General features: G+C 33.6%; 6 protein-coding genes and 1 long non-coding RNA gene across 8 annotated transcripts; 3 read left to right on the forward strand and 4 right to left on the reverse strand.

Annotated features, from left to right (window-relative positions):
* The first annotated feature begins 518 nt into the window (after positions 1-518).
* Positions 519-1,852, forward strand: AT4G39753 (Galactose oxidase/kelch repeat superfamily protein). Its single transcript, NM_120137.2, has one exon. It carries the CDS (start codon positions 532-534, stop codon positions 1,702-1,704), a length of 1,173 nt encoding a protein of 390 aa, NP_568070.1. The 5' UTR covers positions 519-531; the 3' UTR covers positions 1,705-1,852.
* Positions 1,853-1,854: 2 nt separating this feature from the next.
* AT4G09905 lies at positions 1,855-2,073 on the reverse strand. Its single transcript, NR_142313.1, has one exon. It is a non-coding gene; the product is annotated as an other RNA (long non-coding RNA).
* Positions 2,074-2,162: 89 nt separating this feature from the next.
* On the forward strand, positions 2,163-3,407 carry AT4G39756 (Galactose oxidase/kelch repeat superfamily protein; the record flags this gene model as incomplete). The annotated part of the gene is made up of 2 exons (NM_120138.2): positions 2,163-3,324; positions 3,375-3,407. One exon carries the CDS (start codon positions 2,163-2,165, stop codon positions 3,285-3,287), a length of 1,125 nt encoding a protein of 374 aa, NP_568071.1. The 3' UTR covers positions 3,288-3,324; positions 3,375-3,407.
* A 678-nt stretch (positions 3,408-4,085) lies between these two features.
* On the forward strand, positions 4,086-5,195 carry AT4G39760 (Galactose oxidase/kelch repeat superfamily protein; the record flags this gene model as incomplete). The annotated part of the gene is made up of 1 exon (NM_120139.1): positions 4,086-5,195. One exon carries the CDS (start codon positions 4,086-4,088, stop codon positions 5,193-5,195), a length of 1,110 nt encoding a protein of 369 aa, NP_195686.1.
* A 4,076-nt stretch (positions 5,196-9,271) lies between these two features.
* TPPH (Haloacid dehalogenase-like hydrolase (HAD) superfamily protein) lies at positions 9,272-11,712 on the reverse strand. Of its 2 annotated transcripts, NM_120140.3 has the most exons (12): positions 11,622-11,712; positions 11,333-11,535; positions 11,100-11,240; positions 10,944-11,015; positions 10,765-10,857; positions 10,610-10,675; positions 10,400-10,501; positions 10,235-10,312; positions 10,073-10,142; positions 9,911-9,981; positions 9,727-9,819; positions 9,272-9,601 (listed from the first exon to the last, which is right to left on the reverse strand). In NM_120140.3, exons 1-12 carry the CDS (start codon positions 11,623-11,625, stop codon positions 9,545-9,547), a joined length of 1,050 nt encoding a protein of 349 aa, NP_195687.2. In that variant the 5' UTR covers positions 11,626-11,712; the 3' UTR covers positions 9,272-9,544. The 2 variants fall into 2 exon arrangements, with proteins under 2 accessions (NP_195687.2, NP_001329289.1); NM_001342553.1 differs by having other exon boundaries at positions 9,387-9,819; positions 11,622-11,700.
* Positions 11,713-18,312: 6,600 nt separating this feature from the next.
* Positions 18,313-19,664, reverse strand: AT4G39780 (Integrase-type DNA-binding superfamily protein). The gene has a single exon (NM_120141.6). The coding sequence runs from the start codon at positions 19,439-19,441 to the stop codon at positions 18,623-18,625; it is 819 nt and encodes a 272-aa protein (NP_195688.1). The 5' UTR covers positions 19,442-19,664; the 3' UTR covers positions 18,313-18,622.
* Positions 19,665-22,596: 2,932 nt separating this feature from the next.
* Positions 22,597-25,389, reverse strand: AT4G39790 (bZIP transcription factor, putative (DUF630 and DUF632)). Its single transcript, NM_120142.3, has 5 exons — positions 24,118-25,389; positions 23,960-24,040; positions 23,668-23,888; positions 23,369-23,592; positions 22,597-23,296 (listed from the first exon to the last, which is right to left on the reverse strand). Exons 1-5 carry the CDS (start codon positions 24,989-24,991, stop codon positions 22,723-22,725), a joined length of 1,974 nt encoding a protein of 657 aa, NP_195689.2. The 5' UTR covers positions 24,992-25,389; the 3' UTR covers positions 22,597-22,722.
* Between the last annotated feature and the right edge of the window lie 1,143 nt (positions 25,390-26,532).

A 26,532-nucleotide genomic window follows, 5' to 3' on the forward strand; every position in this document is an offset into this window, starting at 1 on the left:
GTTGTTTGATTGAGATTGGTAACTACGGTGGGAAACTATTAATCTTATGGAATAAGTTTGTGCATCCTGGTCAATTTGGAGATAAACATATTTGGTGTGAGGTGATTGCTCTTGAAAGACGTAACGGTAATGGCGATGATTATGAAATTTGGGGAAACGTTGAGTGGACTAATGTTGTGCTTACGGTTCCCGGTTCATACGTCTTCGTGCGTAGTTTACAGACCAAATACTGTATAAGCATGTTTTTCTTTTGACCATTGCTAATGACTTACTTTATTGTCATTTTAAGATTCCGTTTCTTACATTAAAATAATTTATAGGTTACTATATAATTTAAATTATTGGCAATATCAACCGAAAAAACACATTTAGCTTCAAAATAACAAGTTTTGGCGTATGGGGTTGTCTTTGATTGTTAAGGGACAATTAGATATATTTTAGTTAAAATTAAGGGTTAAATATTCAATATTAAAAAAAGGGGAAGACATATATAAAGTGGTATTGGAAAAGCCCGAATCATGTTTAACCCTAATGGTCACTTTTTGGGCAGAAACCGCCGCCTCTGCGGCTACGACTTCCAAAGGCGAACCACCGTCGAAAAAGAGGAAAACGAATCCATCTCCTCCTCCGTCGCTTTTGTCACTCCCAGATGTTCTCATTCTAAACTGTTTATCCCGTATACCGAAATCGTATTACCCTAAACTCTCCATAGTCTCCAAAACATTTCGTGATCTCATCATATCCATTGATCTTAACCACGCTCGATTTCACCACAAAACACAAGAACACTTTTTTCATGTCTGCTTAAAGCTTCCCGATCGTCCTCTTCCCTCGTGGTACACACTCTGGATCAAACCCCAAGGATTCGATGACAAGGAGGAGGAGAAGAAGAAGAAGAAGAAGTCTACCTTGGTACAAGTACCTTCTTCCTATGCTTCTCAAACACCATTGCTCGTAGTAGGTATTGATTCAGATGTCTATGCATTCAAACAATGTTATCCTCCCTCTCGGGTCATGTTTGTTCGTAACAAGGAGTGTGTCATATGGCGTAATGCCCCCGACATGACTGTGGCTAGAGCTAATCCTGTTGCCTACGTCTTCGATAGGAAAATATATGTTATGGGAGGTTGTGCGGAAACCGAATCCGCAAATTGGGGTGAGGTTTTTGATCCAAAGACTCAAACTTGGGAACCTTTACCTGTCCCTTCCCCTGAGCTCCGCTTCTCTTCAATGATTAGAAAAATAGAGATGATCCAAGGAAAGTTTTACGTGAGGAGCAATGACAGCAAGGACTCTGTTTATGATCCGATAAGAGAGAAATGGAACGTTGCAGCGAAACCGCAGTTGAATGATAGTAGGTGTTCGGTAGGTAATGTTTGGTACTCTTGTCGTCCCAACAGTTTCTTGTGGTTTGACAATGAAATTAAAAATTGGAGACTGATCAAGGGTTTGTCTTCGTTGAATCATAGTTGTCGTAGTGGTTTGATTGAAACAGTTTGCTACGATGGGAATCTCTTACTATTGTGGGACAAGCCTACCAAGCCTCGCCGTCGTGTTTGTGAAGACAAGTATATTTGCTGTGCGTTGATTTCGTTTAATAAGCGCAAAAATGGTCAAGTTTGGGGTAAGGTTGAGTGGTCTAATGTTGTGCTTACGGTTCCCAGTTCATACCGTTTCTTGCGTTCTACAGTGATACGGACTTGATCAACATGTCTTTACTTGTTGAGGATGGCTTTTATATGTAATTCTTGAAACACTCATCCGTTGTTTGAAACATAGTAGTACTGCTTAAATCATTGATGTTCAAAGCTTTGCTTAACCTTTATTAAATAGTTTGACATGAAACTATGCTACATTTGTGTGTTTGTGTGTGTGTGCTTGGTGTTAAATCTAAGAAACCGTATACGGACTTTGGTTATTTTCCCAAACGGGGACGATTTTGATAATTTAACTAAATCAAGGGGTTAGTTTTTAAAGATTAGAAAAAGCATGTTTTTATATATATATATATAGTTCATTGCTTAGACCTAATTGTGTTTGTTTAAGTATGAAGAAGTCCAAAGTAGAACCACCGCAAACAAAATCTCCATCTCGAGGTTGGTTTGCTTATTCATGTTTAACCCTAATCTCTTCTAAGAAAACCCTAATCTCTGCCGCAAGCTATGGATTCCGAAGCCGAACCACCGCAGGAAAAGAAGAAACCAAATTCATGTCCGTCGTTTTTGTCCCTTCCTGAAGAAATCCTTGTAAACTGTTTAGCCCGCATACCGAAATCGTACTACCCGAAACTCTCCTTAGTCTGCAAGAGCTTCTGCTCTCTCATCTTATCCATGGAACTTTACGTGGAGCGATTGTACCTTGGTACACATGAAGACGTCCTTCACGTCTGCTTACAGTTGCCCGATCGTCGTCTTCCTTCATGGTTTAGTCTCTGGACTAAACCGGATCAAACCCTAACCAACGACATTGGGAAGAAGAAAAAGTCCACTAGAAATACTTTGTTGGTACCAATACCTTCTTCTTATTCTCCTCGTGTACCAATGTTCATCGGTGAGATTGGTTCAGAATTATACGCTATTAGCAAACATAATACTCCATCCTCCGTCATGTGGGTTCGTGATAAGACTAGTATTTATGCCTGGCGTAAAGCCCCTAGTATGACAGTAGCTCGTGCCAATGTTTTTGCTTATGTCATCAATGGGAAAATATACGTAATGGGAGGTTGTGCCGCAGATGAATCTAAGTATTGGGCTGAGGTATTCGACCCAAAGACTCAAACTTGGAAACCTTTAACTGACCCGGGGGCCGAGTTACGCGTATCTTCAATTATAGGTATGGCGGTGAGCGAAGGAAAGATTTATGTTAAGAACAGCTATGTGAAGGACTACGTTTATGATCCGGAAGAAGATAAATGGGACGTAGTTGCAAGCTCATTCATGATTGAGAGAAAGTGTGAGATAGAGAATGTATTGTACCGTTTTAGTAGACAAAGTTGTTCGTGGTATGACACAAAGCATAAAGAATGGAGAGATATCAAGGGTTTGGCTACATTGAATAGGCGTCGTCGTTCTAGTATTCTTGAAGTAGCGAAGTACGGTGACAAAGTCTTAATCTTGTGGGAAATCTTTGCGAAGCCTTTTTATCAAAACAAGAGTATTTGGTGTGCGGTGATTGCGCTTGAAAAGCGTAAAATTGATGAAATTTGGGGAAAGGTTAAGTGGGCTAGTATTGTGCTTACGGTTCCTAGATCATATGTTTTCTTGCGTTGTGAAGTGAAACCGGTTTGATAAATTCTAGAGATCATGCTTTTGATTTTAGTCTTTTGTGCATCGCCAATGGGTTGTTTCAGTCATTCTCTTTAAACCATCTCTCAGTTTTTTTTTTTTTTTTTTTAATTTTCTTTTATCATTTTATTTTTATTTTATTTTATCATTTATCTATTTATCATTTGTTACATCATCATTAGAAATATGTTGATTTAATCATGATATAAAAGTATAAAGTATGAACGATCGTCGGTAATTTAAAATAATAATATTATGTTCAAATTTAAATTGTTGACAAAATCAATAGGTAATATCACCAAAGTAATGCCAATAGACATCAAGAATACTAGCCAACAGGATAGCCAAATAGACTATTTATACCTATGTAAGTATGTAACTTATCTATTGCTTTCTTTTAAAAAAATATCTGTTTGCAATTTAATTTTCGTATATCCTAAGAGAAAAGAAACTTTATCACAATTTTCATATCTCGTAATATGCACATTTTAGTTGTAAACGACAAAAATAATGATTTAAATTTAATAAATTATACAATAGATTATATTTTACTTTTTTTTACATTTATTATTTTACTTACAAATACAGCATCGCATCTATCTTTATTTAATGACCCAATTATCTTGACTAATTTTGGGGCACAAAAAAAATTATGAAGATATACTTAAATCTCATTGTTAACAAAGTAACTAGAATCTTGCACATCATATCACATCTAACTTTGAGCGCCACCTATAAATTATTATCTAACCAGCCTTGATTAGATCCCCATTTGATTACTACCTTGCAACTCATGCAGCTATGATCTCCCAAGAAGAAGTACCGCAGAGTACAAACCATTCTCTGTCATTTTCATCACTACCCCACGAAATCGTTGTGAGTTGCTTAGCCCGCGTCTCGGGATCGTACTACCCGAAACTCTGCCTCGTCTCCAAGCAATTCCGCTCAATCATCTTATCAAATGAAATCTACAAGGCTAGATCCCACCTTGGAACCAAAGAAAACCGCCTCTTCGTTTGGCTAAAGTTGCCCACTCGTTCTTATCCTTCTTGGTTCGCCCTTTGGATAAAGCCTAATGAAACCCTGACCAACGATGGCCCGATCAAGAAGCAGTCTACTGGAAATCTACTGGTGCCGTTGCCTTGTTCGTATAATTATCAAGTACTAGTACCCTCAGTGATAGTTGGTTCAGAAACATACATAGTCGGTGGATACGATGATGCTCTTTCTTCATCCGTGTGGTTCTATAAAAATGGGAAGATCCACACCTTAAGTAAATCCCCTAGTATGTCGGTGGCTCGGATTGACGCAGTAGTTGTTGGACAGTATCCTAACATATATGTAATGGGAGGGTGTGATTCAGATGAATCCATGAATTGGGGTGAGGTTTTCAACATAAAGACTCAAACGTGGGAACCTTTGCCAGACCCTGGTCCAGAGGTTCGTGGCCAGTTGGTTAGGAAAATGAAAATGCAGAAGAAAAACGTCTACGTTAGTAGTGAAAAGAAGGATTATATTTATGATACTGAAGAACGTACATGGAAAGTTACAGAGGCAGTCTTTAATTTCAGTTGGTGTGTGATAGAGAAAGTACGCTACATATATTATAACAAGAATTGTTGGTGGCTTGACACAAAGTCTAAAGACTGGAGAAAGATCAAAGGTTTGGATTTTCTAAATAAGTTTCGTGAAACAGATAGGATTGAAATAGTTAACTTGGATGGCAAACTCGTAATGATATGGGACAGATTTACGCTATCTAAACGAAACAAGAAGATTTGGTGTGCGATGATTGCGCTTGAAAAGTGTCAAGGATGTGAAGGAATTTGGGGCAAGATTGAATGGATTGGTGATGTGCTTATGGTCCCTTTATCATATAGCTTCTTGGATTGTATGGTCATATCCATATAATCAAAAATATTGTTCTGTTTTTGCTTTGATATTCGTCGATCCCTTTGCGCAATTTGGTTTAAGTCAGAGATAATAATACTCTGATTAAGTTTCCTTTAGCAATTGATTTATTTTTTTCATTATTGAAATTTTTTCTTTCACTTGAATGGGTCAAGTTTTACGAACTTATCGTCTACGCCTTAAATCGAGCAAGATCACGATATGTATAGAATATTTCTAGTTCCTTCAAAGGGTATATGAGTGATGTGGGATATTAAAAGTTTTGCCTATCCATCTGAGGATTTAAGTGGGTCTCTAAAGAAAGGCCCGTTATACTTGATATCCGATTTTAAAAACAAAGCCCATTATATGTATTCTTTAAAATGATTTTACTTTTGACTATTTTATGTACTGAGCAAGATGAGCCCATTTTATTGATTTGTAAATGGAAAAGCCCAAAAGGAATGGGCCAATATACGTCACCCATTTACTGAAAAAAGCAAATTCAAATGTCGACGTTTTGAAGATTGCAACTCATCTTAATTGCAAACCCTTTTGTGAAAATTTTAAACCGTCACTTCACGTTTTTTTCCTTTTAGAATTTTGTATTCGTACTTAATAATTTGAATAACCCGTGGTTGGTAATACCGGTTTAAAACAAGAGAAATAAAGACCAATACAGACTTTTTTATCCTAAACCTCCACATGGTCTCGTTGGAACCCATGCCTTAATTTGAGTTTCTTTAAATTGTTCTTGTACCTTCTTAGCAGCCGTGTTTTAAAAACATATACTTTTTGTTTGTTTCATTTGCTTTATTGAACATCATCCACTAAAATCATTTGGACTTTGTTTAAAATTTCCTATCTTTAACAAGTGTCAGAGAGGATGGCTCAAGTAAAAGATCGACACATAAGTTTTGCTCCCTATAATGAGGGCATCTGAGTCACATGCCTCCACATGCCACCAAAGAGTTTGGAACTCCCCATACTCATAATTACACATAGATGGATGTGGCTGCGTAAATGATGAACACATTCTTCAGAGAACACGTGTCTGAAATTCATTGATAAAACATCGTAAGATGATTCACGAAAAAGGGGATCTTGGTCATGTGAAGTGTTCCATGTCATTTTTAATTGACAAGTATATATCAAAAAAAAAAAATATTAATGCGGAGACAATAGTTACATAGATTATACTTTTAAGATGTAGTCTTGCAGGTCTTGTATTTAAGTAATTAATTGAAGGGCCTTAAAAAATTCATTTCATTCGCGTTTGTTATTTCAAAACTTTGTTTATAGAGAAACTAATTATATATTATAGATTTATATACAAACTTCTTTCCTCTGAGTCCTATACAGAAAGAAAAAAAAAAAAGAGTTTTGCCTGGGGTCATTAATTAGAAACGTACGTAGTCCCAGGTTTGTGCAAACATTATTGTTATATGGAAATGTATAGCCGGATTTTTTATTATACGAGGAAGTCAAGCACGTTAAGCTTGAATGTGTCAAATTTCAAAGAGGACATGAATTATATATGTTTGTTTTACTATTTTCATACCTTCTCGTAGGAATGGATCTTTTAAAAATTGACCTATATGGACTATATGTATAAAAAAAGGTCTACGAACTTGAAATCTTACGGCGACCAATAATTGGTTGGATGCTACTATTATTGTGCTTATAAGTTCTCTAAAATTTATTCAGCCAATAATTGGAGCGTGAAATATTTTTATTCTTTAAAAAAGACAATTGGAGAAACTAAAGTTATCAAAGTTAAATGATAGAGAATCTCTCTCTCACCTTTTTTCTGGTGGATTCCAACTCTTCGGTTATAACTTTTGCTTTCCAACAAATTCTAAGAAATTGTTTAGTTAAGGACTTCATGTTTAGTTTAATACACGTCTTTTTCCTTTAGTTTAAAACCCTAACCCGATTAAAGAAAATGCTAAGCCACAGAAGAGAGAAAGAATAACACCAAATCTTAGTTTGAATATCTCTTTAACAAAAAAAAGCAATTTAAGTTTGATTTTGTGGATGTATAATGTAAAGAACAGAATAATATATTTTCTTGTCAACGTGAGGTTTCCAAATTATCAATCGGATTTTTATTTATTTTGTTGATTTGTACGTGAGGCCAACTCAATTTCAGCAAATGAACTAACCGTTTTCCAACACATTTCCGTCTTTCACCAATTTACTACTTGATCGTTCTTTCTAAATTTATCATTTGATATTAATTTGTTCTTTATCTAAAATGTTGTCTCCAAGATATAAAGATACAGCTTGTATTTGCCGATGAGTGTGAACAATTGTAATCTTTCATTAAAAAACAAATTTACCTAAATCAAAAACTCCAGCTCTCTGGGTTTGGTTTATTGAATATGAATATACGGAGGAAATAGTTTAGGAAAATAAAGTTTCTTAAACCTAGTGATTAGCACGTGTCGATAGTTGTGTGATTGGGAAACCTTAGACAGGCTTCACAGTTCACGGGCCAATTGGCTTTAGGATTTCCATAATACTCTAGAGCATAAGAGCAACCTAAGAACTTAGGGTTGTTAAAAATATATACCTACGCATTTCACATAAATTAATATACGTACGCCACAATGATCTTTCTTGTTGGCATGTCGGGAGAAATGGGTGAAGTAACGATGGTTTGTTCAAAAGTAGTCATCTAATAACGTGGGAAGACTAAACCCCTACTATATTAAAGTCTAACTAACGATAGTGAATAGTTTAATTGCTAACAACATATTTTCTTCATTTTGTCTCTCATGCTTTATAAGAACATAAACACTTGTTATTAAGTCCACGTCGGGGATATGAGAATCAATCAAGTTGATCCTTGAAACGGATTCTATATTAGACCTAGTTGTTGTTGTTTTACATTAATATATAGTTATGTGGAAAAGATTGAAAAATCTTTATTTGCTTCTTTTCATGAGTCAAAATATTGAATTGACTGACCACATGGGATTGTGACCGTAACAATCAAATATTAATATTAGATTGTCTACATGCAAAATATTTGGGGAAAGAATCATAAATTTCTGCCTAATAAGTTCATATACTTGATTTTCTAAAATCTTCAGTACTTGTGTTTATATATAACAATCCAACGCTTATACAACTTCAGCCGTTCGTCAAAATATTGATATTTAACAATGCTGTAAACCAAAACGAAAAAGGACTATATATGTAACAACGCATAACAGAATTATTTTTTCCAATATCGTATCAGCTTTTTAGAAAAATACAACAAAATAGGGAAACCGAAAGTAAACTTTTAAAATAGCAATTTTTTTTTATTAGTTTACCCAAATCCAACTTTGAATATAAACCCCCTAAGATCGAATGAAGATAATCATTCCCCACCTATATATGTTTTATTTTTCACTATTTAAAACCATATCGGCATTTAATGACCAGAAGGAAAACAATATGTGAACGAGGTCTTGATATACACAAATTGTTGAACATTGACTTCAAAGTGTATATGTACGTATGTTGTTGAATTGTCAGAGAGATTCTCTTTTTGGTGCTCTTTTCTTGGGATTCCTAAGACTTAGACAAAATGTTATTATTGGTTACTTATAATTAGGCGTTTATTTTCTATTTTTACTTAAACAATGTAGTTAAGCCTCTCTTAATATATTAAGCTTAGAAGCAAAGATCCGATCATAGGTCGAGTCTGTTTGACGCTATCTTGATATCTTCCCACCCAAGTTTTGCCCACCCAAGTTTTGCCTCATAGAATATTCTATTTTTCTTATGTTTTCCGAATTAAAGAAAAATAAAAGATTCCTTCTTCTTTGCAAATAGATTCCACACGATAAGCTTAGCTTTAAGATTCTATTGTATTTTCCTGGGACAGGGTTTTTAGATTCTATATTCTGAGAAAACCTGTATTACAAGTAATTAATAATATTAACAAAAAAAAAAGGATTGACAAACAATTTAATTAAGAGTGGGATGCATGGACCATTCGAGAAGAGGAAAAAACAATTGGTTCTATTTTAAATTAATGCAGAAAACTATCTAAAAATTAAACAATTTTTCATTCAGTCAAAATATATTTAACTCTGTCTCTCTATATCTCGCTCTCTCTTTAATTTAACTGTTAATTTACAGCCCAAAAAAATTGTATAAGAAATTTAGGGGAAACTATCTATGATATATTATGTAGAAGAACCATATATACGATTGATATATAAAACATATTTTCCTTGAGAATGATGGATCTACAATTTTCTTATAAACATTTTACATACGCGTTGAGTACAATATATGAGAGCAAGAAAATAAAATAAAATTAACAAGTTACTAATTAAGAAGAAACGATTCTTCTGTAGTTATAGCTCTCATCATGCTCCAGATCTCAATTGTTTCCATTCCACTAAACGTTGCAAGAACTCCATAACCTGTTAATAATTAAGAAAACGTATAGTATTATTATCAGCAGAGTACAGTGGACATATATAACAATAATTCTAAAATGGGAAGTTTCTAAATTAGATCGAAGTTGTGCTTGTCTTGATCAATTTACCTCATCGGGTTCTTGCAGTGAATAAGACGCGCTAGTCTCCTTTGGAAATTTAGATACAAGAATGCCAAGACCTTGTCTTCGTTCTCTCAATACCTATAACAATAATTAAATCAATTTTACTTAGATGATTGAACATAAATTATTTAATTTAATCTAATAAATGATTACTAAATTCTGTATATACCTTGAATGCATCTTCGTCGGTGCGATCATCTCCGATATAAAGAGGGAAAACGTCGGTACAATTAGCGTATCCTACACAATCCAATACTAATTTTAATTAATACTATTGATATAAACCATTTCTCTCGTCATTAAATAGTTGATTAGTTGAGGAATATTTTACCAAGTGACTCTAATAAAAACTCGAGTGCTTTGCCTTTGTCCCATTTAATAATCGGACGAACCTCCAAAACCTGAAATAATATACGAGAATATAAACCAGTTAATAAAATAAATTATAGTTACCTTATACTTTAATAAAATAATAATTAATACGATATCTTACTTTTCTTCCTTGAGTAAGACGGAGCTTAGGGTAGTCTTTCATTACTGATCGAACTTGGTTAGCCAAATCACTCCAGTTCTGTTTTCAAATAAATAAATAAATGAAGTGGTTAGTTTTCTTTTAAATACATGAGTAATCGGATATTGAAAAAGAATATCATCGTACATTTTCATCTACGCGTCGGAAGTGAACAGAGACACAAAATTTGTTGTTCTCTACTTGGGCTCCGGGAGTAGATTTTGTTTTCTCCACTAATTTATGATAAACCTGAACAAAAATATTTAAAACAAATGTAAGTAAGAAGAAAATAGTTTTATTTAATCGTATTATTATTTGAATATATATATGAGACTGAATTATGAAGGAGAATGTGACCTCGTCGATCATGGGGAGGAACTCTGTAGCTGGTTGGCAAAGAAGAGATTTACTATCCTGTAAAATCTTATAACAACAATAAAAAACGGTGGAAAAAGTTAGGTATAGTTTTCAAAGATTTTTTTACGTAAAAAGTAAAGAAAAACAAATCTTACTTGCTCATATTTGGACCCTTGCTCTGGTCCTTTGATGTCCATTCCATGACTTCCAGCATAGTACAACTCAGTTAGTTTTACAAAGTTATAAACCTGAAAAGTTGTCAAAACTATCATAATTAGCTTCAATATTTTATAAGTACTAATTATATATCTCACCAATTTAGTTGTAAACATACCTTTTCTATGCATCTCCCACTAACTATGGCCGTCGGGAAACAGTTTGCTAGTTTCCTCACAGTTCTTCTCATCTAAAAATCAGACCAAACATATATATCATAAGTTAAATATTTTTTAAATAAGTAAATTTCCTTATATTGGTTTTCGAAATGAACCTTTCTAGACATGAAAGCTCGATCTGGATCATCAACAATGGGAGATAAAGTGCCATCATAATCCAAGAACATAACGATTTGTTTTCCTTCAGAAAGGTGAAGAATCTCTTCAAACATATCCAAAGCTGATGGATGTTCCGTCTGCGAATTTATACACACCGTTTATTATTTCAAGAAAAAAAAGATGTAAGTAGAAACTAGAGCTTGGATCAATGGATGATATATAGACGTACGAGCCAAGAGCTTTGTTTCAACAAAGATTTAAGATGAGTAGGGGAACAAGCTCTCATTGAATCAACCCATGAATTGATCAATCCTACTCCATTGTTGATAATGATATCTTGAAGAGCTTTCTTCTTCGTTGTTGTTACATCGTTGTTTGATTTGTTCCCGGTTTCTTTTTCTACAAGTTTTGTGTTTTCTTCTATGAATCTAACTGAAATAACAGAAAACAAGATAAGGATTATGTAAGAGATTATAAACGTTTGTATGCATTAATCTAAGGAACTCTAAACAATTTACCCATTTCTGTCTGTAAATGAAAAGAGATTTAGGGTTGTAGAAACAGAGTGAGAATGAGTGTGTAGGCTTTGAGAGAGACAGAGGCTGAGGTTGTGGTATGGTCTGATTTTATAGAGTTGCAGTTTATTATAGGAAAATAAAAAAAAAGTCTTTTTTTAAAAAAACTTTAGTTTTAACTTGAACAAAAAAAGTTAAAGGGAAAATCAGATATTGTGTGTGTCTGAACGCTGGAACCCATTGAGTGTGGGTCCTACTAGATGGATGATGGACCCCACAAAGCGGCTTTCCCGCTCACACCGATCGTTTAGTTTGCAGCGTTCCCAGTAACCGCCACGTGGTCCCCTCCCCATTAACACCCCCCACCATATGCTTCTTTCTTTTGCCATCTTGCTCCTAATTTTTTAGTATATATATTAATTAATAAATAATCTCAGGAACTCATACGAACAGAACCAATTATTTTCAATCAAAAAGTTTCAAAATGAAAATTTGAAAATTCAAGAAAATACACATTAGGCAATAATCTTCTCTTCAAAGTGTTGGTCCTTCATTTTTGTTATTTATCATGATTTAACCCCTTTTGTGTTATTATTAAAAAAATGGAAACAATACCGTAGTAGTAGTAGTACGATAAAAATTGAAATACCATGCTCTGTAACATGGTTCCACAATTGTAAAAATTCAAAATAATTTGAAGGATTTTTTCATTTTTAATCACCACTTTAGTTTATTATTTTAACGATTACCGCATTAAGACTTGTATCAGCCAATCATGCTCCTAGCATGTAATTTTATAATACGCCAAAAGATTCTCGTAACTGCATCGGAACATTTCCTTCTTATAAGTTATAACTGTATTATTTTCTTTTAGCTATATATGCTATACTGTTGAAATTTATATAATGCCACGTGGCTTAGTATCTCATCGCTGACAAATATTCATCGGAGTTCGAGTCACGGTTGTGTGCCAAAGTCATTCACGTTTATTCACTCGTGAGTTTAACTCGATTCAATAATTTATCCGGCAGAATCAGATATTCATTGTTCGAAGACTCCCTCCTGCAGTAAGATCAAATATCAGATTCTCAACGGAATTTAACTACATGCTTTTTCACTCGATGGCTTAATTAATCCCATTTTCACTTCTTCTTTGAATGTCCATTTACCTGAACCATTTTATCTGAAATTTGCCTCACATGTCATCTTCATGACTCGCCGGTGAATTTTATTCTTCTCATACTCTAGAATCTCAGATGCTCAAAATCTCATAGAAGCTTCCACTGCTGATGTAGAAAACATCGATGCATATGCATGCATCATGATTTAATTACGAGATTTAGAAGAATTTGAATAGGATTCTTAGTAACTTCTAGGAGAAGGAAACCTTATTAAAAAGGGAAACGTGGTTATGGGACTAAAATAGTCTACAATTATTTTTATGACCACTACTTTCAGATATAGTTCGGTTTACATTTGATTGAAGCTTATTTTTATTTTTTTTGGGATAACGAAATTATCACCTTTTTGTTAATTAATTGTGGAACCTAAATCAATTGTTGATTGAACAAACCACACTTTCATATATATATATATACATACTTTCTTAATTTTTGTAAGCTTTCTGATTTCGCAACCAGTTATCTCTTCATATTCGTAAAAAACTACAGTATATATATGCATCAAGAAACAAACGACTTTAGTGTAAGCATTCCTCATATATATATACATATATCTTTGTTTCCACATATATATTAACTTGAACAATAACGTAATAAATCATAGATTCATTATCATATTCGGTAGCCAAAGGACATATTTATTGTTATATGTTCGTATGTTACATTATACACCCATAGAAGTAAAATATATATATCATGTGTTAATGTGTATGAAGTTATATATAAATATGCGTCCATGGCAATATGGCATGACATTAAGGCAAGGTTCAAATCAAAATTCCGAACCGACACCTCACGTGTAAGGAATCAAGAGTGTCTCTACCTAACATGTGGAACCCTACGAGGCATAAAAGTATCATATGCAAATAATTGTCCGCATCACGTTAATCCCGTTTATCGAGTCCTTAGTTACGCGTGATTAATTTATGGCTGATGAGCTAATTACGCTTGGCCAAAGTTTGTAAAAAGAAATGTGGCAAAATCACAAAAACACACATATATATATATATATATATATATACTCAATGCAATTCTTAGCAAAGCTAGAAAGTCTAATACTGAAAATCAATTAATTACCGGTATGTGAGAAATAATTTTCATGCTAAATAAGTATTTAATGAAATCAAGCATATTTTCGTACGTATGAGACATGCATGTTAATATTCTTTTGACCATATATCACATTCACAGGACAATTTTGGATGCGACGTGCTCTTATTGTAAACCACCAAATGGGTAAATTCGAGGACTGTGCACTTTATGGAAGAAAAAAAAAACAGAATATAACTAAATTTTTGTCCAAAATACAAAATGGAAAGAAAAAAAATCTCCTAATTTCATAACATCTACTGTTTTGCCCCAAAAAAAAAAAAAAAACTATTTCTCTGGAGTCAAAGTCTTTGATGACTAAACTGCTAACGGCAACCGTTTCTCCAAACTCTTAGGTATATGTGGGTCCTAAGCGTGCAACCTCGACCAGAGTTTTGCCACGTCAGCCATTACCTGATTTTCGGTTGACACGACAAAGTAAAGGCGTCTCTTTTTTTAATAATATTTCTCTTTTCTAGATTATTTTAAAATTACAGTTTTATTTATTTATTTTATATGCGTATTTTTCTAGTTATTTAACATAAAATTGATATATAATGGATATGATATGGTTTTAAAATATTTAATAACAAAAGTTAATTAAACGCCCACTAACAAAAAATAAAAAATTCTTGTGACATATTAAAAAAATATTTATTTTATCATGCGTTTAATAATCTAGACACGGCCATGTATTAGATGCAGATTCTCGTTCGACCATTTTCAAAGGAAAAATAAAAAGTTGATAGCCTTTAGTTTTAAGAATATTAGTCGATCAATATATGGACGTCGTCTATGAAAGAATAAAAGGTAATGATTCTTTTTGTCAAAACTATTTCACTATTCGATCAAATTGCTCATCATTTCCTGATAAATAAATAAACTAGTAACCTTGTAGGCTCTATATTCTTCATTGTAGATATAAATTTATCTCTCATCCCAACCAACCAACTCATCGAACTTGATACTCAGTAATACCTTTTCTAATCGTTTTCCTTTTGTAGAGCTGATCCACGCCTAATTATTACATGAATCTAACATAAACAATGTAATTTATTAGTATGTGATATGAATAATATAGATATTATAAACTACGATTAATTAACTAGATGTTGGATTCTAATCTTAGCGTAATGATATGATTTTAGGCCAAAATGCCCCCAATCATTGAGAACTTTGCCACGATTTAGACAATCATAGTAAAGCAGAAGCTATTTAGCTACATGCAAATGTTTTATTGCTTTTTAAAATATATTAATAGCTCCTTTTATTATCTAGAGATGATCGATTTGCAGATGTTCAGTAGATAAGAGAATCAATATCACAACATATATCTTATTTATTTCTATGCAAATATATATATATATATATGTCGTAATTATTTCTTTTCGATTCCTACAATATCGATTTTGGAAGAACCTTTTTTCGAGATTTTAAAATATTGTCAAATACAATTCATCTTTCTAATATCCCGTTTCATCCTTTTTTAACAAAAAAAATAAAACGAAAACTTTCAAAAGGTACTGTCCAACACCTTGCTAGTTAGTTCTAAGCATGTATGTCATGGTTCGATTTCCGTGTAATGCAAATTTGCATCCATGTAAAAAAAACAATAATAAATTACAGAAAAAAACAAGAATTCTCTAAAATAAGAAACTAATGTGTAACATATACCCCCACGTCAAAGTGTTGTTGAATGGTCCACGAATTTAATGTAAAAGTATGTGTGAATAAATGCATAAAAGTGTCGATTTAGGAAAAAAATCGTATAAATCAAATATGAATTATTATTTTGAACCATCACCACTTAAAAGAAACATCTTAAGGTTTTCTCGAGAACATTTCAGTAATGTTTGGGTGCTAAATTTGTAGTACATGAAAATCATCTTTAAAAAGAAAAAGAAACACGTTCTAACTTTAAAATCGTCTATATCTATGAGCATGTTAAAAGTAGAATGTCTTAGGTTACTCTTTATAATCTCCAAGAGTCGCCAAACTACAATGGGTGGCTTCTCTTTATATCTTCAAGGCCTTCAAGCCTTTAATGGACCGACACCTTTTCGATAATTAAAGCTATGAGATTGATATGATCTTCTTTTTAACATATCTGAAATGCAAAGATATATACTAATCATCGCAGCTTGTTTTCATGCGATGTGAAGTTCAATATTCTAGCCCAAACAAGTGATGTTTAGTATACTTGTTTTTAAAACTATTATTATGAAAAAACAGGAAATGAAATAACTTATTGATAATTGTGACTCCACAAGTGTGATAAATATATATTCCTACTAAAAAAAGTATGAATATATATATATATATGAGACTATGCGACATTAAATTAATAATCTTGTTAAACACGTAAATAAACTATATTGAAACAAGTCATTGTGATATTGACTTCAAAAATATATCTTTAATCACTAGAAAATGAATTTCGGAAATGATCAATTAAACAATTCTACTATGATGAAAAGATAAACTTTTCTAGATCGTGTGTATAAATTGGAATCGCTCGGCGGATCTGAACGGAAACTAGTTGGATCGATTGTGACATTTTGGAAAGAATTAGAATGGATCATAGTAAGCTTCGCGTTGGAGTTTTTCACTTTCGACGTGTCTTGCATTAATATTAACCCTAAGCCCTCTCATTTTTGTTCTTTTATGATTAAATATATAACGAAAAAAACATTAATCTTTCTTTATCTAATTCGATACATAAAGTTGATGTATCCTCTAATCTTCTCTTTTCGCTATTCGACCAAGCACGTGCCCTTCTCTATCACATTAATATTTATTATAAACCCTTTTTATTTATTTATATATACGCACATATTACAAACATTTATGTTTAAAGTTTGACGTGTATATTAGTGTATATACGTCAAATATCTCTACAATTCTACATCACAAACACTTAAACTATATTCACACATTGGAAAAAGTATGCTATGTATTTAATCGCTATATGTTATCTATCATAAGCTACTTGCTATGAATTAGTGTTTATACATACATAAATAAAACATACAATTCTTATTATCAAAAAAAGAAATACGATTATTGAAATAGAATATAGTACAAACTAATATATTATTAACTAACAGATTCTAAAAGAAAAAAATATCATCACTGAGAATTAATCTTATATTCGAGTTTTAAATTATAAACAATATAGTCATAAATTTAGATGACAAGTGCTGCTTACTTGATTATACTTTACTTTGTTTTTTCACTTTCTTATGTTTTTGTTTGTCAAGTTATTGTTCGATGACTCGTATCTGGTAACGCTAAAACTCAGGATGTAATTTTTATTTTTTAGGTTTCTCTTACTGCTTTGGTTTGCCATGTCCTATATTTATGATGTAGAGATGATTAAAAAAAATGCTCTAAATTCGAAAAACTAAATTGCCAAACTAAATCCGCAACTAGACTAATATCAGATGGGCCGATAGATGTTCTTTTCCATGAATCTTTGTTAAGACATTTTTCTCGGCTTATGATTCTCTGAAAGCTTATCGGGCTTGGTCGAATGAGTCAGAAGTGAGCACACTTCATAAGCTCAAGCTGCTCAACGCAGCATCAAATCCGATTCGAGTGCTTTACTCCACCGTGAAGTACCAATTCTTTTCGGCCCAATATAAACTTAAAAGGCCTGTGGTGAAGTATACGTTTTTGCAGATAGATCTAGTTTTGTTTTGTCATAGTTGGGCACTTGGCCTAGAGTCGTTAGACTACAACTAATTGGAAAGTCAGAGAATAAAGAATCAAACGTTCCAATTTTATTTTTATTTTTATAATAATTCCAAAAACATCCATTTCAATTTCTGGAAGTATGAACACTGTCTTTACGTACTGAAAGAAAAGAATCAGAATATTGGTTAAGGCTGCTTTGTTTATTTTTTTTTCTAAATATAATATTTGAAAAAACAGACTTTAAAGTAGTTGTATAGTGTATATATTATGAACGTTTTAATCTTTGCCACAATTGTTGGTTATTGTAAGATTCTTTACCTTAAAGCATCGAACTTTGTGGCTTATGTGTTCCCATATGTCAACAACGGACCTCTATCGTCCACAATACACACAAATGCAGCATAAGTTATTTGAATTATCGCCGGAATAAAGTTCTATAATTATTTGATTTGTTTTTCTTTTTTGGAATTTCCTCGGCAGGAATACATTTTCAAATTTCGTCAAATGATATTTTGCTTTGTAGTTGAAACATATTAGATTTTATTTTCCGATCCAAATTTTGTTCCCATCATGTCTTTTTGAATCATTTTACAAGAATGATTTAAGTATAAAAAAGGAGAATTAACATTAAGTTTAATTTCTTAAAAAATCCTTGACAGAAGAGATCAATTATCTTTCCGCAAGTTCTCTGAAACTGTTTAATAAATGAATTTTATACTTTATCAGCATGCAAACCTTATTTTTATAATGACCAAAAACACTATCAGCAAAAGACTAATAATTTACATTCTTCATTAGAAATTTAAAGATGAGAGAATACATGGAAACTTCTCCGATTGGTCAATGACAAAGGTTTTTGAAAGTTCAAAAAAAAAAAAAAGACATAAACCAGTCAGACCAAAACATGGAGGAAGAGAAACAAACCCTAGAGACGATTCTCTCCGCAACTGTTAAAAATTTCAGTTGCAGAGAGATTAATATAAGACACTGAAATTGAAAGACAAACTCCTAAAAGAAAAAGTCTTCTCTTTGCTTTGTTTAAGATTCGGACAATTTGCTAATCGCATCCCAATCAATCTCCACAGAAGGAAACTTCTCCAGCCCGAAACTCCCAATCTCATCAAATCCAGAATCCGAAAAGTCCAAGAACGTAGTAATACCAGATTCCGGCGAAGAAGATTCCACATGAGACTCATCTGAAAACGAATTCTCATCAGATCTCAAGAACCCATATTCACTTTCTTGATACTCTGTTTTTGGCGGGAAAAGCTCTGTTTCAGAACAGGGGAGGTCAATATCCTCTGTTTTTCTCAAGCTCTGACAAATCTCTTGGAGCTTTGCGTCGACAGAGGAATGAAGAGGATTGAAACAGCTACCTCCTCCGTAGTATCCATCCTCGTGTCTGAACTGTGGGAAATTAAGTCTCGCGAACTCGCCTCTTAGCTTGTAAGCAGCTAGGTCATAAGCCATGGCTGCTTCTTCAGCTGTGTCGAAAGTTCCAAGCCAGAGTCGGGTCCGGTTCTTGGGTAAACGGATCTCAGCTACCCATTTTCCCCAGTGCCTTTGTCTAACTCCTCTATAGAGTTTCTGAGCGGTCATGTTCTTCATTGGGACAGGCTTTGGGGCTAGATTTGGAGAGATTATGTTACGTCTCTGGTTAAGCTGGTTTTGGATTTGGTGGATTTGGTAAGGTGTGAGCTGGTTTAGACCGAGAGATGTGGTTTGATTGAAACCGAAGACTGTGTTTGAATACGTAGGAGAAGAAGAATCAGTGTTGGTGGTATAAGGTTGAAGTGCTTTCATGAGCTCTTCTTGAAAAGGATCTGTGTTGCTATTGAACATATCTATGGCTGCCATGGATCTTTAAAGACTAGGAAACAAAATTAAAACAGAGAGGGATTAAAAACACACCCTCTTAGTCGATTGAATAGAAATCAAAATCTCTGAAAGAACAAGAAAAAGGAAGAATTATAGCATTTTTTGTTTCTAAATATTTGTTTTTTTCTGTCGCTTTTGGTTTCGCTTGATGCCAAGTTCTTTGCTTATATAACACCATAAGCTAAGCCGCCCATTGAGATCATTATCATTTTAAAATTATATATAAATTTCTTCAGTAGAATGTTAAATTTAATAATTACATTGTTTAGATGCTTTTGTTCTGTTGACGATTTGTTTCTCGTCAGCTTGATAAAAATCTTTTATTCCATGGATCTAAGCCGTTCCCAGGGAATATAATACGATTTTATGGTGTGTACGTGTGTGACAAAACAATCATCTATCATGGTTAGACTAAGAGTTCTAAATTTTACAAAAATTCCCAGCTCAATTTTTTAAAAAAAATCATAACTATACTAGCTCGCAATAACTATAAATATCAATTTCACTTTCTATTGTGTTTATTAAGGATATATTTATATTGATTTCATGTTATATGTGAAGAGCGTGTTATATTTTTTTTTGAAAAAGAGAGCATGTTATAGTTTAATTAGGTTTACACGTTACACACACACCAAAAAGACGGAATTAATTTTCTTTAACTTCTCATATGATCTTTGACTCTAGTTTTGGAGCTATATTTAATAAATAAAATCGCCGAAATATAATCTTTTCAGCAATAATTTCAAAAATCGTAAGAGCCAAAAACTGACATTAGTTGATTCTAGCGCAAGTTGAAAGGCCAGTTTGCCTTCTTTACCACTTCTTTTCTTTTGCCAACATATCTTCTTATAAAATAATTTATATTTTACTCATGTTGAATTAGAAGGAAAAAAAAAAAGCATGGAATCAGTACTTGAAGTACTAAATAATATTCATGCAAACAAAAAGAAGAAATTGCAGCCATATCAAACATGAGAATATTGGTGGTCATACTAATATTCCCAAGTCCTAATGTGGTCCATTTTCAGAAATTTTTATTGAGTATACCGCATACAAGTAGATGTAAAAAGTGGGGTGGGGGGGTTGTAAATTAATAAACTAAGGGGTTGTTTGGTTAGCAAGATAAAATTAATTGGAGAAAGTGAAGAAAGCTATTGGAGAAGAATGGAAAGAGGTGAGAACTCAAAGGCGGTTAAAGTTTGCGTCACAAGGAAGCTAGTGGATCTTCTTCACCTTTTTTCAAGTTCCTTTTCAGATTTTAACCATTTAAAAATCCAATATTCTTCGAAATATTATGTAAAATTCTTTTGTGTTTGATTGTTGTAGAAAATAGAGAAATTGTATAATGATTTTATTTACGATAAGTATATTGTTTCGTTTAAAACAAAATGAGGTAGACACGTTTCAGATAATGGATTTACTTTTGTTTTCGTATATATTATTTTTCTGTTTTGATAATTCATTACATAGTATCAATATGAAGAGAAGGTTTTAAGAATTGCAATCAATATAATCAAAGATTCATGAGCTAAATTACATTCTCATTTCATTCCATATTCTTTTTCACACTTACTAGTAGCCATTTTTTATTTACCTAAATAATTTTTTGTTATAATATTCACAAATTTTCACCATAAATGATTGAAAATGGAAAAAAGTTAGGTGATATGAAAAGCTTTACACGGATACTACTTGCTTACTTTGTATATTCGTTTACCCTCCACGTTTTCCCCCCCCCAAAAAGACCATTAATTCCAACTTTATGAGTGAATTTCAAAAAATTTCCACGTAATGTATTCCCTTATTTTCTTATTGATTACTTATTTTGTATCAAATTAAATAAGATTCTTCGAACCGATATGAAAAGCCAAAAATAAGAGAAGAAGCAACTATGTGGGACCCACTCTGGCTTGTTCACACGTAAGATCCTACGTGGAAATCATTATCTCTCGGTTCTCTAAGACCTGACAACTGACAGAAGAAGCTAAAGAACATATCTTCAGAAACTACTTTTGATCTCATCGCTAATCTATTTGGTTAGAAATCATAACGTAGATTAGGAATAATTCTAAAGTTTTTGGAGATAAACTCGATTACACGTCTTACAAAGTATTCGTTACTTTCTTAACTTTCTAAATTTTCTTTTAATTGTTGATCGTAAATCTATGGATGACCCGAAAATCACAAAGAATAATAATAATTTTCATTTATAAACTAAGTTTTCACATGTTGATTATGCTTTTACACCCACCCAATGTAGTTCTTATTAAAAAAAAATGTAGTTCTTAATTCTTCTTAGAGCACAAATATATCGTAGACGTATAGAATAGCCAAAATAGAATGATTATGAAATTTATATAATAGAAATAGTTATGTAAGAATTAAGATGAGCTCCAAACTATAAAACAGCAATGCTTTTTGTTTGATTTTGAAAATTGATGAACATAGAAAACAGTTTATATACTTTTTCTTAAAGTTTACAAGATTTAGTTTCTAACATTTTGAGATATAGATTTTGTAAATACAAAATATTTAACGATTTAAACCGTAGTTCGTTGTATGTGAATTATCTTCTCGTTAAAAAAATGTAGCTGATTATCATTATCACATATATAATCATTATTTGTATCACAGGACACCCTCAATTTCTCAATAAAAATAGTTAATCTCAAAGTCAACCCACAAAGTGGAATAAATTAAATTTGCTATTGAAATATCGACAAGATCATGGTGATTTAGTGGTCACTTAACATACACGACACATTGAGTAATTATTATATAGCTTTGGATATTATTTTCAATTCAACGAAGTTGTTGACTTAACAAATGTCAACTCTTCCTCCACAATTGGAGGTCAAGATAAGATCAAAATAAAAGCTATATTCCCAGACCGTGATACAAATTTGAAATTTGTGACTACATTCTTTTCAGACCAAGATATTATCTGATCAAAAACTGTAGCTAAACCCAAAAAATTTCAATAACTCAAACTAATTAGTGTCTAAACATATTGGGCTTTTAAGTGTTATGGCGGCGGGAATCTATGGTTAACTTATCGGTCCTGTCGTAAGCCCAATGTATTCCAAATGGATGGAAATGTGTAATACTTATATTAAATCACCTGTACAGAAATTGCGAAGAAACACACATAATATAAATTAAATTTTAAGACAGTAAATGCCATAGGTGTACATAATTTTGTTCAACGTAATTACATTAATACCCCTCCTTCAAAGTTTCAGTACCTATCGCAGTTAGAATTATTTATTAGTGTAAGCAACTCTAGCTGCTTCACTTTTCACCTTTACATCTTCATACATTTTTAAAGAAGCTTCCGAAAACTTTTTTAATCTCTCTAGAAGCTTCGCCAAACTCGAATGCACACTCGACAAATCCGAAACCAACAGTGAACCGCCTTTTTCTTCCCCCAACATCTCCATATCCAAGGAAAACCCCTTGATTGACCCGCTAAGTTCATCAGACGGCAGTGTTTTGATCCCTGCAGACCAGTCCCGACACAGCACGAATATCGGTGGAGCCAGGACACGACGTGGGGACCATGGTCTTCGGTTTCTTGTAGAACGTTCTTGAGGGAGCAAGACACAGTTGTGAAGCCAACCATTCAGAGCTTCCACATAAGAAGCCATACTGTGAACCAAATCTACAAAGCTTAGACCAAAACACTCTGTTTCTTCTAGAAGCTCCGCCAAAATCCGCCTCTTAAGGACACTTTCGTGTGCTGTTTTGGAGGAATGTCGACAATGGTAAGCCAATGAAATGGTAATGTACTGTGTATGATGACATTCAAGCATCGCTTTCCACATTCTTATCAACCTAAAGAGAAAAGTAAGGATCAACCAACGAGTCTATATCCAAAAGTTAATAAGACATTTGGTTACTATATACCCTTGAAGAAACTCTAAGAGCTGTGGGTGGAGCTCATCGTCTCTGATTCTCTCAATCCGCTTTGAAATCGATTCAACAGATTGAATCGCGACTCTGATTCTTGAATGAAGATCTTTAGCAGCTGCTCTTGTTTTATCCATCGATTTAGCACTGTGATCCTTTGCGAATTGGTTCCTTAGCTGCTCGCATTTTCGATCATACTCTTTCCTAATCATCTCACTCGCCTGCATAAAAAGAAAAACAAATGAGATGTGAGGAAGCACAACACCAACACAGCCATAGAGTCATGATTTTTTTACCTTGACTTCATCATAGAGTTTTCTCTCCCAAGCGTATAACCGATCAAGCGAAGAAGAGTGACTTCCTGAGATCATACAAAACTCTTCGATGAAATCACTTCCACTTTCATCATCGTGATCTTCTTTTGATGTCTGGATCAACGGATTTCTAGAAGTGGAGGATCTTGACGACGATGTTCTCTTCCACACAATGACTTTAGTAACTTGATGACTCAATGGCTCTACATTAAAGTTTAACTCAGAACACTAAAACCAAAAATAGCAAAGACACAGGTAAATGATAAATCTTTACCTTGAGAAACTGGTGAATAACTTTTCCCTCTACAACAAGCTCGCTTCAAAGCTGCAAGAAACGCTATTGAATTTCCCTTTCCTGGTTAACAAAACAAACACTCACGAATCAACAACAGGTTTCAACAGCCATTTACACAATGAAAACAGAACTCATACCTGTCATATCGGCGAATCCGACTCTGATTTTGTTAACTTCAAGCATTCTTGAAACTTCTCTTCCAGATTCAGAAGCTCTAAAGAACTTATGTTCTATATCTTTCATACTCGACACAAAGTCTTTGGCTCTATGTGTGATAAACTCCGATGGATCTTCTCTTTCATCATTATCTTCACAACTCTGTTTCCTCTGCTTTGTTTTAAAACTCGAGTCTTGCAATGTCTCTGAACCAGATTTTGCTACATTCCCTTGACTAGTAATCTTCTCTAATCCTATAACTGCTGCATCACATTCACTATCAATCTCGGTTTGTTCACTTAGCCCTACAAATCTAAAGCTATCAAAATCGTCACAAGTGTCGAAATAGTCCCAAGAAGACGTCTCTGGCCGGCGAGGACGCGGCGGAGGAGGAGGAGAAAACGCCGGCATTGTCACTTCCAGATCGTCATCACCGTCGCTCAGAGGGTTAATAGTGAAAGTCACAGTAGAACTAGCCGTCTCCGTCTTCATGTAACTTAGATTGAAAAGGGGTTTAGGGTTAGGGTTTGGATTCGAGTTATGACTCAGTGGCGAGTCAACCGAATCGTCAGGGTAAGAGGAGTTATGAGAAGGAGATTTCTCAGGCTCAGTGGCGGTTAACGACGGAGATGATTCATGAGCAGTCTCCGCCTCCGCGTATTGACGAAGACAAGCTCCGATGTTACGGAGTGAACGGATGTAAGACACGTGTGCAGCGGCTAAAGCACATCTGGAATCCATAGCTTGTTTGACAAATCTCTTCCTTTCTTTGCATAGATGAAGCGGCTCGTTCTTCTTATTCATCGATGCTTTCGAGTTTGAACATCCCATTTTCTCCAATATCGAATGACCCATTGAGAAAAACTTAATAAAAATCGAAACTTTGGATTTGTTCTACCCTGAAATCTCTCACGGTGGTTACAAAACAGAACAAACTAAAGAACTCATTTCGAAAAAAAAGAAAATGACAAGTCTTTGGGGTTTTGTTTTGTTTTCCTTTAATGGCGTTTGTGAGAATTAAGAAGAACAGAGTGAGAAGTAGCTATCACCATGCGGAAAGGAGAGTAGTTGGGGAATTTATATATAAGGAAGAATCCAAAATACTTATTCAATGAGAGAAACCTGAAAAAGGAGCTTTGATCAGACAAATCTTGAACAAAATGGTCTGAGAGAGAGAGAGAGAGAGAGAGGGTGTGGAGAAGTTTTGTCTTGGTTGCATCGTTTTACGAGAAGAAGATAAAACATTAGTAAAGGAAAAAAAAGTGCAGAGATTTTAGTTCATTCCAAAACAGATCATTTACTTCAAAAGCTGAGCTAGAAAATAAAAAGTTAAAGCAGTGAGAAAATCCTAGCAGCAACAATTTCAGATTCTCTCTCTCTAGATGCTACAAAATCTGTAGTTATGGTCTTTACTCTTTATTGAATATGAACATGAAAGCTACACACTTTGAATATTTTTGTTTTCTTCTCATTTATTAACTTCGGTAATTGGATTACAGTACGATTCTACGAGAGTTATGTGAAACCTAGTTACTCTTTTTTTTTCGGTTATGGTTGTGAATGGACCGATTGAGCTGGGGAAAGAGAGGGAGGGAAAACCAAGTCAAAAGCTTAACGTATATATTCCTGCTTTTATTTAGTTTTGTGATTTTCGATTTACATTATTAAATCTTCCATAGTCATCTCTACTAAAGATTGGATTCAAAATTTTATAATTTAGGTTCAAAAAAATTAAAAAAAGTCTACGGCAAAAAGAAACGCTTATTAAAAATAATTCGGTTTAAGTTTAGGTTAAGCTACTTTAACGTAATTGGGCCACCTAAGGGAGGGAACTCTTTTGTATGGAGAATCGTGTAATTGTCTTTGGGTTTGAGCAAATCACTCTTGTTTAGTTTCGAGGGTCTCTCTAACGACTCCTTGAAACGTGGGCTTTATTTAGCCTCTCTACATATTAAAATTAAAATATCTCGACTTTATAACTTTCATTTAGAATGTGACAAGGGACAAGAAAGAATGGAGGTTAACATTTCTTAAAAGTGAGATATGGGCTGTTGCATATTGTAAGATGGTATGGAGAGTAATATAGTATAATAGTGTCTATCAAAAGTTTAAAACTTTGAAACAGTGAATGACACTATTCCCTTTTCCTAGGCCCAAATCCTACCATGACAATAACTGTCTCAAAGTTCTACCAAGTACTACTATAACTGAAAATAGTGGCAGTAACAGTAAAGGTCTAAAGGACACTTAATGAGTACGATACTGTTATAATCCCTACGATACATTTTTAGTAATTGAAGCAATCTTGCAAGCCTTGACTTTTCGTACGAATGCCTCTTAAAGACCCACCCACACCCCCCAGTATGTTACTTTTTCATTATAATGTCGACACTATT

This window comes from Arabidopsis thaliana, chromosome 4 (assembly GCF_000001735.4).
Source record: "Arabidopsis thaliana chromosome 4, partial sequence".
In the NCBI taxonomy this organism is placed as follows: Eukaryota; Viridiplantae; Streptophyta; class Magnoliopsida; order Brassicales; family Brassicaceae; genus Arabidopsis; species Arabidopsis thaliana.